At 32.8% G+C, this 18,226-nt stretch overlaps 1 protein-coding gene across 10 annotated transcripts in view; it reads right to left on the bottom strand.

Annotated features, from left to right (window-relative positions):
- The window catches only part of ct (homeobox protein, cut), a 411,674-nt gene that overhangs the window by 242,018 nt on the left and 151,430 nt on the right, over positions 1-18,226 (bottom strand). Inside the window, exon 3 of one of the 10 annotated variants that reach the window (XM_085950763.1) lies at positions 3,308-3,360. The exons of the other annotated variants lie outside the window; for them this stretch is intronic. Within the exon in view, the coding sequence (XP_085806889.1) occupies positions 3,308-3,334 (27 nt within the window). The 5' untranslated portion in view covers positions 3,335-3,360. The remainder of the gene's footprint in view (positions 1-3,307; positions 3,361-18,226) is intronic. 10 annotated transcript variants of the gene reach the window in all.

The raw sequence follows: 18,226 nt of genomic DNA, 5'->3' as shown, positions 1-18,226 counted from the left end.
ATTGCAAGAGTAAGGGGAGGCGGGTGGGTCCATTTACCCGATACAAATCCAAAAGTTTCGCAAAACTTTCCAGCAAAGATGCCTTTTAATTTGGACGCGAATGGCTCTCAGTCTCGTCTCTTCATAAGATGGACAGGTATAATTAATGCCCGTGTTCCCGAGCACCGTCCCGATTAAAACTGGAAGTAGCGGAATTTTATGAGAAAGTGGGGGGTGGAGGTTTTCATGGGTGGTCGATAATGATTCTATAGATACCTGTTTTATCGGTGGATCGACTTTCGCTTTTTAAATTTTCTCGACAGATGACGTTGAGAAATTGAAAGAGGTTACAATTAATAATTATGTAGATACTTGATGGAAATAATTACAAGAAAAAAAGAACTTTTTATATACTTACAACGTTTTTAAATTTTCTGTTGAATTATTATGCTCAATATGCTCAAATTTGAACTTGATATGAAGTAAATAATAAAAAAAACAAATGTAGAATACTGAAATGTCATTTTGACATTTCATTTTGATTTCCATAGTAACGCACGTGTATATTAATAATTTAGTTGCTAGGACCACCCTCTTAGCAACCAATAATAGTCTTACTTTTTACGGATTTTTCTGAAATAACTTTCCATACAAAACAGAATTAACTGAAAATGAATTCAATTCTGCTTAAAGATGGCTAAAAGTATTAAAAGAATGCATTGGCATCGTGATATATTCTAAAAGTTTCAAATGTCTAGCTAGTCGGGAAGTTAGTTAAAAATCGATTGCAAGATTTATATTGGACAAACAACCACCGGACAAACAAGAATACGAGCTAATAAAAACGTTGTAAAATATAGGTCTTACTTTGGTAATAAATATATATATATATTCAGGTAGAGCATAATAGAATGGCCACGATAATATTATTTAGTATGTGTATTGTTTAATATCCAACAGGAAAGAGATAAAATTATAGGTAAGTGCAGAAAATAACCAACAGAATTTAAATGTACACGTTTAACAGAAATCATCACGACCTAAGGTTATATGTGATTATTTATGGCGATGGTGTTAGGGGAGGTTCGAAGGGTCACGGTGGGGATAGGAGAGGGAATACAAAAAATAGTGTGATGTCGTTTATGTACGAAACTTAAGCCGGCTCTCACATCTTAACTCGCCTTATCTGCCGCACAGCCATAAATAAAACCTTCCAGGAACGTCGCTCCGGTGTTGCATATGAAGACCGCGCACATCTACCAAGCGACAGTCGCGCGTAAACTCTCGAAACGTATATACATTTGGATGCGGTGATCGGCGAGCCAGTATAGGAATGACCAATTCGTAGGTGTGTATGCATTCTGGCGTCTTCGACTCGCAGCTCGAAACACATGCGATTTGTTGATAGTAGATGTAATTTTTCAAACTAAAAAGTTGCATTCGACCAATGTGCGGAGCTCCATTATTGGCAACGTGTATTTTGTGAATAACGATGACGTTACATCGACGTATTCGAAACGTTGCAGACGAGTCGAGTTTTGGTGTGCGAGAAGGCTAACATTCGCCGGATTGACAACATAAAAAGTTCAGAAACCTTGACAACATGTGACAATGCTATCACAAGACTGAGATGAGTTAATTGTGTCCTGGAAGAATCATAGAGCGGTTAATTGTGACTGATTATTAAAAAAAAAATGCGTTTATTTCTCCAAGCATTGTAAATAAAAATTGATCGGTAGGTAAACGTAAAAACACAATTTAAAATATAAGGGTTGCCTAATAAAATCCGTAAAGGTGCGTTACATTAAGGTTTATCTGAAAATGCGTGAAAGGGTTTTTTAAACAACCCCCCTGATCATTGTGGTTCTCTTCAATTAGGTGCCAAGGGTTCAAAAAGGATTGTATTTATTTATTTTACGTAGTGGATGCCTCATTACATTGAGTAGCTATATATCCAACGGTATAATCATTCACACAACATTATTTTAGTATAGTTTGATTTAATATAAGCTCTTGTTTTTTCACAGTTTAAACTTAGATATTTGCTAGTACAATTTTAAACTAATAACACTACATAATTAAAATACTATTTGTAAATTAGGTTAACATCGTTATTTCGAGGTTTCATAAAAATCGAATGCCATGATATCTATTGGAATTGAAAAATTTGCTTTAACAATGATATTATTAACTTATTCCAAATTCAAATAGCAAAATGAAATGATCAACAATTCAGGCAATTATTATAAAATTATATTTTAATGTCAGTCAAATAATACTTATGTAGGTAGGTACTGAATGTAAACAGATTTGCGCAATTAATTCATTCTCACAAACAGACAACTCTCGGTGAAAATGCATATGCCATAGGTGTTCAATATATAGGTACAAATATCATATAAATCCACAAATAATTTAATGATAAAGACTGGTTTCTTTTAATCGAAAAGGATTTAGTCAACTGAAATTCACCTGGTTGCGAAGGGTGGATGTTGGCTGTGGATATTTGGCAAAAAATAGTGCATACTAAAGTTCGTCAAATTGAGCGATACAAATAATTGCAGATAGTATTGGTTAGTTTTTTTTTTAATTAATTTAAACCCTGCCTAGACTAAACCATAACAGTAGAGGTAGGCTGTGGATATCCGAAAAAAATAAAGCGCACTTTGTCAGTCTTATTTATTTGTTTTCATTGAACTAATTTAGGTACTAGTTTTTAATGTGCTGCCTAAACCAAATCGTAAAAGATAAAAATATTCTTTCATTTATAAAATATTTAAAATTTTCTATCATATAATGTCATAATTTTAGATATTTATAGAGAATAATATTATTTACGTAATATAATATTATAATTGATTTTTGAAAACAAATAAGTATGATTGAAGTGTGTAGTATTAATGTCGGATTTCCACAGCCTACCTCCACTCTTCGCCATTAGATTCACCAGTTGACTGCACGTGTTTATATTTATAAATGTAGGTATCCATATAATATAATTTAAATTATTTTGTTGAACTTGCCAAATAACGCAATGGAAAATGAGTGAAGTTATAAATCGGAGTTAATTATGCAACTTTTATCATAGTGTAAAGATAGAATATAATAAAGACATAGAAATAAAGTCAGACTTAATAGTTATTAATACTTAGGTTAATTCAGTTATGGCCAACAAATATTTATCGTGTATAAATAATGTTTAAAAAAAAGCCTGGACAATAAAAATCTTTGTTTCCGACCTGAATTTCCTTCCCAATAATTTCGAGCAAAAATGAGCCAGACATTTGAATAAATAAATAAACGAAAATAAGTAGAGATAAGTATTTACCCTTTTTGTGCGGATATCTTCGACCATAGGGGTTGAATAGGGTGGAGTCGAGCCTTAATAGAAACAATATTCATTTACTCAATTTGATATTTTTATGTTAAATTTGATATAAAAGTCTAATAGATATGAAGAGAAAGTAGTCATAACAAAATAAAAAATGTCTTAAAGCTTAAATAATTAAAATAATAAAATTATTAATTATCTTCCATATTAGATGAATGAATAACTAATGGAAAATATATTAAATTATTTCATTAAATAACTTAATAATAATTGTATAGTAACGTGTAATTCCAATATATAATTTATTGAACTGTGTGTATATTTAAAAAAAAAACAAATGAGTGTCGCTAGCAATCAGTAAAAATCATATAATTTTGGATTTATATCTCATAAAGAAGTATGAAAATATTTTAATAAGTTTTCTAAGTATTTTTTCACTTTTAGAGAATTATTGAGATTTTATAAAAAAAATCTGTTTACTGGAAGCCAGACAGGAACAGCGGTAATTTTCATAGCCAATGATAACCTGAACTAACCTAACATAAGCTAACAAATTATCCAGTATATCGGCTATTTTCAAAATTTGTTTGCAACTGGCTTCCACTAAACACACCAGAACCAATAATGTATTAAATGAAATACTTAACAATATTATATTATACCAGGGATGGGCATACATGAGGTCAACGAGAGCCACATTCTGGATTTTCATATATATAAAGAGCCACAAATCTTAATTGCTATATAAAGTATAAAAAATACATATATACCGATGCATGTCTTTGAGAGTTGCATTTATATACGCGCACCTTGTCACTTACAACATTTAGAAAGGAAAACTCGTGAAAATACATAATTGACAAAGAAAATATCTATATTTTTATCAAGATATATTGGGAGCCGCACTTAACTCAACGAAGAGAGCATTTGCCCACGTCTGGCAAATATTATATAGATTGGATGTATACATCAATTAAACGTAGGTACCTAAACGGCACCCGTATATATTATTTTCTTTTAAAGTTTTCAAATTGTTTAGACGTACATAGAAAACGTACCCCAAATTCTTCATTTTAGACCTTAACGAAGCGTCTTGGTTTTTAATTTGACGAGGTATATTATAATGCCACGTCCACAGCTCCACCCCATCGTCGAGAATTATTGTGCATGTGTCTTTATTTGTTCACTTGTGTGTGTTTACATTAGATCAATTGCTCGCGCGTGTGTGTGTAAGGGATAAATGGACGATGGAGGAGGGGGGTTGCGTATGGAGATTTTTCCCTCAGAAAAATGACTGGGAAATATAATCTGTAGGCGGGTATTTAAATTCTGCGATGTCTGTAGGAAAAATAAAATTTCGGACGTCAATGGAGGGATTGAGAGATATCATCGAAGCTTAGCAGATGTTCAAAACAGTTTGGACAACAATCGTAAATGTTATTTTTGCAGTTTTTTAGCATTTAATTTAATACATTATTTAGACAACTACACGTAATTTCAAAAATGGAACCAAATCCTTTCTGTATAACCAAGATTTAAACAAATCGAGATGTGAATTTACCGAAGTAAGATTAGACCCTTGTGTACGAATGCGTTCGCTCGCTCACAAACCAAACGCACGGCACGCAGCTTCATTTAACAATGCAATGGGTGGCGTCTAGATGTATCTATAGTCTAAGCTTAGACGCGTCGCACATTGAAAATCGTCTTGACTAAGAAATGGTCAAAAATTAAAACCGAGCGCAATGTTGCAACTCTCTTACGTCCGCACAGACGAAGCCATACGCGGACAGTAGACAGCAGGCGGCTATCCGAAATGAATTAAAAACCAGTTTATGTATAATATACGCACGTTGTGACATTCTGTTATTATACTGCGCCCCATGTCGAGTGAAATTTGTTACACGCGACAAGCATATGTTTTTTCTATCAAAAATGTCTCACCGTCGCTATGTCCGGCAGTATATTAAGTTACATGTGTTTTGTGAATGGCAACAATCACCGACGGAAGTTATGCATAGATGAAAAACTTCGAAACTTTCATATTTAAATGAAACTTTACTGAAACCAGTGAACGTGCCAATGATTAAGTCTATACGGTGTGCAAGTTTAGTTAATATTGGTCCGATAGTTTTTGAGTTATAACGTAACAAATAGACAGATGGTCAGAATATATACCTAAATATTTATAGGTATGTATATAGTATATAGTAAACAGAACGTGGTATGGAGAGGTGCATGCTGGGCATAACACAAAAAATCAAAAAGAGGAATGAGTGGATAAGGAAACAGACAAAGGTTTGCGATGTAATATAGTTCACTAAAGGCCTCAAATGTAAATGGGCTGGACACATAGCTCAAAGAAGGGACAATCTAGTCATCCAGTGGTACCCAAGAGGTACAAAACGTCCGCAAGGTAGACCTAGAGGCCGCTGGATGGATGAAATGATAAAGTTCTGCCGAAGTACGTGGCAACGCAACGCACATGACCGAGAGAAGTGGAATCAGCTTAGAGAGCCCTTCATTCAGCAGTGGATATATTCAGGCTGATGATGATGAAGGTCAAATATTTTGAAATCACAGATATACATGTAAATTTTGTTAATAGTAAAGATTTAATGACCAATAATACATAATGAAGATGGCAAGTTATTATTTACTTTTATTATTGGCTATCAATGTCTTCCAAAGGTACCGAATATATAATGCCTATCTACGCATCTGTGTATATCATAAGGCATCAAATAATTAGCCGTCAGGGTTGCCTCCCGTCGCCCCGTTCGAACCCCCGTTATCTGCGAGGGCCTGCGCGCCTCCACCCCCCCACATAGTGATAGCCTCTGATGGGCTGAACCCTTTACTCGAAGCGCCGCGAAAGAATAAGGGTTGAAATACTTCGATGATATTGTATGATATAAACAAAAAGTATCACATAGTTTATGTCAAGAATTAATTAGTTAAATAGTGTTTGATTTTAAAAATAATGAAACATAGTTTTTGATGAAAAAAACAGCAATTTTTTTTCCACGTTGATCATATTGTACTGTCTGGGTATGAAGAGGAAGCAGGGAGAGCGCTGCGAAAGTAATAAGCTGAGGTAATGTACGCATAAAGTCGCATGAGGGTAAGTAACAATCATTGTGTACCAAAAACGTCTGGTGGTTAGTCCACCCACCTGCAGTTGCGTTGAGTTGCAGCGACTGGCCGTAGTACGTAATGGGTGGAGGTTCTTATAGGCCATCCATGGACTGAAACCGTATGCGGTTTTGAACCGTGTGCTATACTAAGCTTATCTTTAGTCATGGAAATATATGCGGTTTTGAACCGTGTGCTATACTAAGCTTATCTCTAATCATGGAAATATATTTCCGCAAAGTATATTATAAGCATCTGATCGTATCCGTTTATACACACTTTCACTTACAAATTCTTACGACTTCCAAAAGACTAGCAACATTTTATAATAGATACATTTTGTTTTAACGCAGTAACTTATCGAATGCTTTTGAAAGACCTATTGCTTTTGATATAAGTTAATAGGCCATCCATGGACTGAAACCGTATGCGGTTTCGAACCGTGTGCCATACTTAGCTTATCTTTTCTGTTCATGGAAATATATTTCCACAAAGTATATTATAAGCATCTGATCGTATCCGTTTATACACACTTTCACTTACAAATTTAGTGAAAATATATTTTCATGAACAAAAATCATAAGTTTAGTATGGCACACGGATCTAAACCGGATACGGTTTCAGTCCATGGATGGTCTCTTAATGTTTCAAAATCAGTTGGCACCTATTTACACTATTGTGTATATTGTTTTGAAATGAATAACTGAATTTTATCCTGGAAAAACAATATTTCGCACAGCTAGGAAGGTAAGTATTAATTTAAAATATTAAGGGGAACTAATTCGAGTACCTACTTATTTTTAAAATCAACTATCTTACTTTTAACTTATTAAAAGGTTTTGAAAATTATATAGTGTGACATTATTGGTCAGGTACTGAATTCTTGGCTTAATTATAATGTTCAAAAAGTGATTTGTTTTGTCATCCGGATGACAAGTATTGGCTTCAGATGATCAAAATGTCTACATTGTCAAAACATAAACTAGTGATATACCTACTCAAATCCTTTTATTACAATTATCTCACTAACAGCATATTACGCCTGCATGAATAAAATTACATTTTTTTATACCTAATAGTATTTATAATTCGTTTGTCGAATAATTCTCTGGCAACCCTGATATCGCCGATGCGTCAGTCATTCCTAAAAAGTGAATACCTCTTTAAAACCCTTTTTCCTTTGCCTTTCCATCTAGGGGTGGCGGTTTGCTACTTGCCACGACCGAGCGCAAGAGTGCAGGCCCGAAAGGGGTAAGAAGGAAGGCCCACTCTGCCGTTGAGGGTGCAAAATGTGGGTGGGTGCGGTATTAGCTATCGAAGCTGCCCAAATGATTGCGGAATATGGGCGACAGTGCCTCAGAATAATTCTAAAATAAAAAATGTATTTGGTCCCCATGTGAGACAGAGTGTATGTAGGTATATCTTTATAATATGTAACCATTCGAAATTTAAAACGCATTATTCAGATATCCACTCATTTTTTTTTATATAAGATTAAAAAAAACAAAAGTATGTTGCAAATACTGTCACTTGTATAATATTATCCACTCATTTTGTAGAAAATTTAAAAAAAAAACAAACGAATACCTATCCTACATTCTATCAGTAAAATACAACTATATTTATGTTAATATGACAATTTATACTCTAGTGTAAGAAAGTGTCATTTTTAAAACGTGTTTTTCTTTATTGATTACTACGAATTTAACAAATTAGGTGCCCTAAAAATTGCCATTTAACGAAAATGCGTGTGAAGTGGGCAAGCTAAATAGTTATTAACTTATTTCAAACATATTTTTAATATATACCTACCTACTATTATTCAACTTTTATGTAGTAGGTATTAAAACCAAAATTAGGTATCACATTTTACACCACACCATATTTGCTAGTAGTTTATTAAATTTTTAGCAAGTGCAAGTACGTAATTACTAAAATTTTGAGAAATTTCCGACGCTGGTAAGTAATCAAGGAGAAGTACCTACCTATAATTGGTAAATTGTTCAAATCACCAAAGCCAGTCTCTAATATATGCGAAATTTGAAAATGCTTTTATTAATTTTATTTTCCACTGTATTTATTGATTGAATAATTAAAATAGTATTTATCGAAATCTTGTCACCACGAGGCGTCCATTATTTAACCCTTATGGAAATATAACATCTGATGTCTACTTTATTTTGGCCCTCCCCCATCTCCCTCCCACTCGCATGACGTCTATTTACGTTGCGATGACACAAGGGAAAACTTTTTGCATATCGCATACACACACACGCGCGCATGTCGGTTATTTTACGCTTCATGGGTTAGAAATAATATCAAATGGTTTAATTAATTGGACCGCGTTATGCATTCATGGATCAACCGACACGTCTGACCAAATGAGGTATTAATGAAAACTGCTAATAAATCGTCAACTAAAAAAATATTAAATATAAATATGGATATATTTAGTATGACGCGTGATCACAGTTATAGTTAACAATATTCGACGGTTTGATGGTTTAAAATTAAATGAAAGACCTGGGTCTCGTGATATTCCTTTATATTCCTATTGTTTTTGACACTATGAGAGGCCATAGTAGCAGCGGCGAAGGGTCTAGGTAGACTGTTAAATAAATAGTTCACATTAAACTTTGTTATTCACACATATTTGTTATTACTGAACTAAGACTACATTTATTTACAGATGGTGTTGGTCAGTTTTTAAAATTCAATTAAATCCTGTCTAAATCAACCAACCAACCTTAAGTCTTAGTTCAATGAAAACGAATACGTATGACTGACAAAGTTTAGTGTGCACTATGTATGGCGGATCTTAACAGCCTACCTCCACCCTTCGCCATTGCATAGTATAGTAAAAGATTAGTATAATTAGTAATATAAGAGATACAAACATTCACAGATACCCAGGCTTTGAGAAAATCACATAAATAGATTGTGACCTCATCGAGAATCGAACCCGGAGTACCCGGATAAAATGCCAGTGCCTTACGCATTGAACTACGAAGATGATGATTACACAAAAATAACTAAAGTCCAGGGAACAGAAATACCTAACAGGTGTTGAGAAACAGTCAACCGATCTCAAGTGTGGAAGAATATGGGATAAACTTAATCACATGTCAAGAATACGTATGTATTTCGTTCTGACAACTTCTCTCGTTTTATCCTATGGTGCTCATTTAATATTGGTGTATTTGAAGGTTGCAACACGCACTGTTGCACGTCTATAATGTGTGATTAGTTTTCGTATGACACTTGGGATATAGCCTATCGGAATTTTATTTATTAATCTGTTCTGTGCTAAAGGCTAAGCGAGCGAGAAAGTCCCTACACAAGTGGGTGTACAATGTTTTAACATAATAGAGCTACCTCTGTTTTTCTAATATTAATATAAAATTTCAGAAAAAAATGCATGTAATATAATAGTGCACTAACACACTGATAAAATTATATTTTTAAGCTCTATTTAAATTCTAGATACTTAGAAAAGTAGTTTCATCTTTGATTATATTGGTGAGTACCTACCGACGTATTTAATAAATAAATAACTAGGCACTGATTAGAAATTCATAAAATAACCCGTCTCCAAAAGTGCCCATTAATCCGCGGTACGTATGCAAATCAATTTTCGGTCGAAAAAATTCAAAACCTTTTTTTAAATATTTTTTTTTACATATTCATATGCGCGAAAAAAACAGCCATTAGCCTGCTAATAAATTAGCCTTTCGGGCATCTAAGGGAACCCTTTCTCTGCCCCCACCCCGCTCGTGCCCCCCTTTCGTTCGACATCTGTCTCATGTGTGCCCCCTAACACCCCCTTTAATCCAAAACCTTACCGCAAGGGTTGTCAAAAATGTCTCTTTTTTATAAGATGCTACAGCTTTAAGCATGAATAATCATTAAAAATATTAAATCCCTTTAATAATTAATAATTTCTGAGCAAACGCAGTAAAACCGAATGAAAAATATGATTGTTTTTGTTAATACGACTATTTATAGGATTACTATTTTATTTCACTGTTCATTTATTTTTGAAGGAACGATAACATGTTTTTAGAAATAAACCAATTGATAATATCCATTAGGTTGAAATCCGTCTTGGATGTTTTATAATAACTGAAAAAAGGGGGTGGCAGTGTCAACTGTCAACATTCTTTTTGGTATGAAGTGACAATATTCATAACTAAAGAATGCCTCGATTTGAATACCAGTACAGATTGGTAGGTATATATTTCGATAAAGCCGTTGTATTTTACGTGCCTTTCATTGGTATTTTCGTCAAATAGTTTTTTATTAAAAAAATAATGAAACTGTAATAGAATACAAAGGCTTATGAGCGGAATGCGTATATTTACGTAACTTCTACGCAATTGCGATCGCGCAACAAAGACGCAAACTAGTTTGCATAAAAAAAATACGTGCGTTAGGGAGACACAGTTTATTGTTAGCTGTGCATACATTTGACAAACAGATAGAGAAAGTGTGTGTGTGTTGCGCTGCGTTACAGACAGACATTGAAGCTAAGCGCCCGATACCCGGCCCGCACCACACTCGGTCTTCATCGAGCGTATCGCGGGACCCTACAATTGGTGATGTGAGGCATCAAAAACAATTGGACTGGAAGTGTCCTGGGAGAAGATGCCCAAGACTTAGATTGCTACGCTCAAAGTGAGCTCTGACTGAGTTTAATGAGTTTCCTTTAATGCAAAGTGCCGGGGAGAGAAAAAGCAGATGGAAATTACTAAAAAGAAAATAAGTTACGTTGTTTACTAAGTCAAAAGAACGAAGCTTATCATACGGACAGCAAAATTTATGTGAAGAGATCTTAACGCCCGCAGTAAGACGCCGCATTTTTTTTTAAAGCAAGATAATTGGCCTTAGTAGCAACCAGGTCGGACGGGCCGATGGGTCCAATAGCTGGTTGGACCGATCTGAGCATTTCCTCCCGTTCGGAGCACATACTCAGACACATAGGATGTGGTTGGTATCCTGTATTTCCCCTCCGCATGGACATGTCGAACGGCTTGCCAGCGAATCCACCATGACCAGTCACAAATTGACTGGTGTAATGGTCTGGCGTCAGGTATTTGGTTATCTCCATTCGCCACTGTATGATGAATCATAACTAATAATTATTTATTTATTTAAGAATACAAAACATTGTGGACATAACAAATCTAAATTCAAGACGTACGCAATATGAGATTTACATTATAAGTCAAACATTACCCTCACAAGAGAGAAGAGAATATAGAAAAAGAAATATATATATATATAATAACAATAATAATAACAAAAAAATAAATAATCAAAACATACTTAAGTACAATTTAATACAGAAAAATATAATTTTTGAGAACGAAAAATATACAATTTTATACAGAAAAATACAGTTTCAAAAATAAAATGCAAAGTACATCATTGAAAATGTCTATGTCTTTAGGGAGCGCATTTACTAGTCTTGCACCACTCGCTAATGGTGACTGATAGGCTTGACACGAGGAAACGTATATCATAATGTAATAAGTACTTTGATTGTCGTGTTTTTTATTATTACTTAATTATATTTGTCCGCCATCCCTTGTTATCGGGGTCGCAAAAACTAAAAGGGATGGGTATCGCCTACACTGAAATGACCCAAAAGCACTTTTTGTCCCGTCTTTACGAGCCAGAAACGAACGTTGGATAATTTTCACTCAATATTGTAATGCCTACCGGGAGGAAGATGTATCGCAGAGATTCGCTGGCGATTATTTATTTGGCACGTGTAAAAAGGTGTTAATTATCTTATGTTAATCTGGCCGAAAATATACTATGTCCGTATCTGTACGATCTGCCGTGACGCGATGGAAAATAGGGAGTCTTTTATGACAGATTCGAATCATTTTTGACTATTTTACCAAACAGTCTGGACTATGACTAAATCAACATTTTATGGTTATGTACCTACATGTAAATTGTACGTAATAATTACAAGATAAAAAGAACTTTTTATATACACCGTTTTTAAATTTTCTGTTGAATCATATAAACTTGACTTGACTAGCTTAAACGATCAAAAAAAAATGTACTTGATAGAAATAATACGGAAATGTCATATTGATTTCCATAGTAACGTACGTATATATTAATAATTTAGTTGCTAGGACCCCAGACCCCTAGCAACCAATAATGGCGTTGAAAAAACTTTTCATACAAAACAGAATTAACTGAAAATTAATTCAATTCTACTTAAAGATGGCTAAAAGTATTAAAAGAATGCATTGGCATCGTGTTCTGATGTTTCTGAAGTTAGTTAAAAATCGATTGCAAGATTTGTACTGGATAAACAACCACCGGACAAACAAGAATACGACCTAATAAAAACGTTGTAAAAAAAAAATGATAATTAAGCATTGAAATTGGCTATTTGAATGAATCTAGAATTGTGTTGAAATGGCTTGCGATTTTTGGCAATTGCATACGAAAACAGCTATGAATTAATCTGCAATGCGAAATGACTTGCAGATAATTTATTCATTAGTCTTAGTAACACTGAAAAGTTGGCCACTATAGTCAGGTCATATTTGAGTTGTACACGATGTACCTAGGGTATTTAAAAAAAGAAAACGTTCGAAAATTGAATTGTCGTTCCAAATTTTAAATTTGAATTTGGAACGCGTTCGAAGTAGACGATCGGATTCGTATTTAGTTAGTAGCCATACCTGCCAAGTTATTATTTCAAATAAAATCAAACAAAAGCGAGTTGAATCGCAGAGCTATAGTCTGTTCGGTCTGCGAGCCACTCTCTCGCCTCTCATTCCGTATCCCTTTGAAGACTAATTAGCAACCTACCGAACAGACTACGCAAACTTATTTTGCAGATATATATATATATAAAATAATAAAGTAGGTAATATAACTCTTCCAAAAGCAGAAAGAGCAACGCTGTATTGAATAGCATTTCATTTTGAGAAGGAACGGATTTTCTTGTATGTATTTGACTGCAGTTGAACGAATATAATATACATACACAGTGTTTATTACACACTAACTTAATAGTTACAACAGGTAAGAACACATTTTGAAATTTTGACTTAAATATACCAAGTGTATCTGAAGGCATTAATCTGTATACTTAAAGAAAAATTGTTGGGTATCAAAAGTCACTTTAAACAGTTTGAAAATTGTTGACAAATTTGACTGTTGGTGACATAACTCAAATATTCAATGAATAATGTAAGCTCTGTCACCAAAGCCTTTTTAACCAATCAGGGAGCTCAGTTTCTCATAGTGTGTCGTGTGTCTGCAACCTTAGGGAGTAAAATATATATATTTTTTAAAAAAATAATGTAAATCGACTTAATTCTAATTACTAAAAACAGTGCTCTGGTGTTTTTTTGCGATTTTCGGAATAATGTGAGTTTGACTGTAGGCAACTCACATATTGGTTGAGTGAAAGAATTAACTTATTTTCAATTTATTATAAACATCAATGTATGTAACGTACGCGATACAGTGTATCTACATACAAATTTGTAAGTTTTAGCTCATATTTTTAGGCAGATCTAGTTTCGGAGAGAAAAATGAATATTGCATTACAATATGCCTTAAGAACAGAACCGGTTTCGCTTGCTTCATCAAACTAACGTTGTCAAATGAAGCAGAAGCGTGATGGGATATTTTTATTTTGAACACACTATTAAAAAAATAAACATTTTTTTAAATTGCAGATAATATCTTCACATGATTACTAAGAATATAAGGACAAGTAACTAGGTAGGTACCTACCTATTTAAATATAATGTAATTATATAAATTATATATCAACGTAAGTATTTAAATTGAGAAAAACAATATGTAGGTACCCACCTATAAATATATTATTTCCTGACACCTTTGTGTCCTTTTTCTTTCCCTTTGATTTTAAAATGCGGAAAATGCGCTATGTCCGTTCGTTACGATGCGGGCAATGTCTTTGCTAAGAGCTTAAAAATATACGTATAGGTACCTACCTATGTAAATAAATAATATGTTGTTGTATCTACGTATATATAATGTCTAAACGAACCATTAGAAAAAACACAGTGTAGTTAAACAAAATAATATTATTAAACCATAAAGACAACTAACTATACAATTGGAGAGGTAACAAAAAGAGAGAGAGAGAAATATGCTATTTTGACACGTTCTGAATATGGATTTATAGTACAAAACAGCTTTCAACAGAATTAACAAAAACTTTTATTTTATCCACTGTAGTACATTTTAAATTTTATAAAGAATAATCTACTTAAAAACGAATGTATTTAAAAAAGAATTTAATTGAATTTGTAGTCTATAGATAAATTATGTAAATTTATGGATAAAAACCGTGGAAAAAATACAAATACTATATAAAAGAAACTCACAATAAATTTTCAATACTTGGAGTACTTAAAATAAATGTATTTCCATATTGTTTAAATATTACAACATTTTTTTTGTTTCCTAATCAATCCTCTCAACTGATTTGAAAACATTCACCCAGATTTAAACAGGGGACAACGAAAAAAAGTGTGACGCATAAACTTATGCTCCATAAAAATATTTAACAAATATATCGTCACCTCAATACTACAATTAAATAACTTGATTTTCACTGTTTTTGAGATAGCTATTGAATATGATTTTATATTTCCTTCTCTACAAAAATGATAAAACTAGATAAATCAGAAGTAAATGGGAACTGTATTAATTTTGTGTTTGAAAATATTAGATAACTTAAAACTATAAACGCTTTAAATAAATAAAATAACATTATTTTTGATTGTTCCCAATTAGACAAGCACAATTTTATTTTTAAATAATAATTATAGCCTAAATTTATGTTAATCAAGTACCTAAAGTTTAAATTAAATTTTCTCAACAATGACCAAATCAGAGTTATCTAGTTGTAGTATTGAGGTGACATATTATATGGAAATTAATAGAAAGAAAAATCACTCACATTGTTAAAATCACCGTTAATACAACGATGGAAAACCATTTCACTAATAACCAAATAATTATTGCCACTAGTTTTTAATTATTAGTATTTTGCATTTAATTTAATTTAAATACAATTTAAAATACACGGTAACACTTGATAAGTTTTATTTTGTTACGAGTATATATTATAATATATGACACAGTGTATATAATTGTAACACGTCACTATGATTTTTTCTTGCACTAAATTTGTAATTATTATGAAGTAACTTAATGTAAGAGATAGGTACTATACGCTAAGAAATCTGTATCAAAATAAATCCAAGAAATATTAGGGGTGAAATCGAAAATAATTCAATGCCTTATAACCCCCACCTAAAATAAATAATACCCAATACGCAACCAATCGCAATTTGACCTGTTTAATTCATCACAATTTATTAGGCCGAAGTCTATTGAAATTTTAAGATCTTTTCATTTGCATACTGTCGTATGAAGCGATATAAACAAAAGGTATCTGGCTTCCTTTCTCACGAAAACCGGTTCTGATCACCAGATCAACCCTATACATATCGGCACACAGCTGGTGCGAATTGAATAATTTAATTTCTGATTACGCGCGGTTAGAAATAAAAAAAAACTTATCATGCATAATATTAGAGTACACAGGTAAATAAAATGGAAAGGTAATTGATTTAAGTCTATATTATTTTTTAATAAAATGTAAATCTCGTTTAACGATAGATTATTTAGATTGAAAAATGTTGCATATTTTATAATATAATTACGGTGACCCTTATTCCGTGAGAAAATATTGTTTCCTTATTATTGAATAGGTATAGCAAGTAAACGTGTACTCAAATTAAAAATTTAAATTCGGACCATAAATTATAATTATTAGATATTGCACCTATTTATCGAACATTTATTTATATTTATGCAAGAAACCGTTGGTAAATAAATTAAATATTGATTTATTGTGTCCACTTGAAATATAATACAAATAAAATAATATATAATATTATATTTAAATTAAATCACAAACTACTTTCCCATAAGTAGATTTACGGATCAAGTTTCAAAGTGAGTTACCTACAAGTTTATAATGCGGTTTTTAATAGAAAAATCAAAACAGTTACTTCTATAAACATACCACATACCTAAGCGTGAAGTTCGACTCGACTTCGAATATTGGGGGCGGTTCTGATCCTTAACTACAATTTGATTTGTATGTATACCAATGTATACTTACATATTTTATAATGTCAATAAATCACTTTCGGAAACTATCCAAACAAGACTCGCAACTGGACAGAATCTGACATTCGAATGACATTTTCAAAATGGCGTCCATATGGTAGTTCTTAGTTCCATTTTTGACCGTTCTTTAAATAAGTTTGTATGACTATATATAGATAGAGTATAGACGGCCACAACGTGGTTTTTAGCGATAAATCTATTGGGTCAAAAGAATACGTATTTTTTGACATTCCCAAAGATCGATTCAGCGTCTACAGATTCTGAGACGTCCGCTCTACCAACTATTCTCTACTATGGGCATTTAACTAGTCCAGCGCGAAGTTATATAAAGACAGTTAGTTACCTATGTGTATTAAAAATTTGCCATGTCAGAGATTTTATTTTAAACAGGTCATTAACAACTTTTTTTGAATTTAGAACAGATTCGCTTTGTTCGGCGGGGTAGAATGGGGTAAGTTTTCGAATGCTTATCTCACCCTTGCTATCTTTTTAAATATCAACAGAGGTTTGGCACGCCAGCCAAGCGGAAATGGCACCGCTTGTCTTTTTGTACCAAGACTGGCTCTAGGCCCGCGAATAAATATGGCACTACAAACGGGCGAACGGATAAGAGTGCATTTTTAGTTTGCCACATTTTTTCGGGCTATGGCCATTTTTGCTTGTGGCAACCCTGAACAATGATTGAACAAGAAATAAAAATAAACATTCGCCGTAATAGGTTCAAGATAAAACAGCCGCAAAACGGGATTGATATTGGCCAGAAAAAACGAGCACTGTCGGTAATTGTCGTTTTAATTTGAATCTCTCATTGAAAATATACAAATTTGTTTTTCTGGTTGGTATTTGTTAAGTTTTATGATTTTTTTATATCATGACAGTTAAACATGTTTCAAACCCATATTATTATGTACTGCAATATACCATGTGCAAGTATATAAGGTGCTATAAGTAATTGGATATTTAACTATCTTTATAATTAATAATATTTATGATGGTGAAAAGGTTGTTTTAATAAAAATGAAAAACTCACCAAGTTAGTGTTCTTTGATTGATAGTCATTTTTTCTTTAGGTACTATGAGGTAGTAGAAAATCATTTACCTGAAACAAATATAAAAAAAAACAATGTAAAATAGTTAGATTTTGAAACACACCATGTTGTTTAAGCTAAATATGACTGATTTAAAAATAATTTGTGTGAAGATAGCGCTAAAAACTATGGCCCGCGGGCCGCACATTTTATATTTTGAAATCTAAATAATACCTGAAATTGTTTTATTAAAATCAATTATCGTCTCTGTTCTGGCAGAACACACTAACTGGAGAATACTAGTTTTGAGTAATTTGACGAAGTTATTAAAATGTTTGAAATAATGGTCTATCATGTGAGTTTATTAAGTAATCGTAAAAAGGGTGACTTTAAAATAAAGACTGTTTATTTATTAAGAAGGTTTCCAGACGGTAAAGTTTGAAATAAGGAACATTTTGGTACTAACTCAATATGTCATTTTTTCGAATTAGTGTTTTCTGCCAGAACAGTGACGTTATTATGTCAGTTAAAAAAATAT

This window comes from Rhyacophila brunnea, unplaced genomic scaffold, assembly GCF_057557595.1.
Source record: "Rhyacophila brunnea isolate RB1 unplaced genomic scaffold, BYU_Rbru_1.0 scaffold_23, whole genome shotgun sequence".
NCBI classification, from domain to species: Eukaryota; Metazoa; Arthropoda; class Insecta; order Trichoptera; family Rhyacophilidae; genus Rhyacophila; species Rhyacophila brunnea.
Note: the sequence above shows the minus strand (reverse complement) of the source record. Positions and strands in the feature narration are given on the sequence as shown.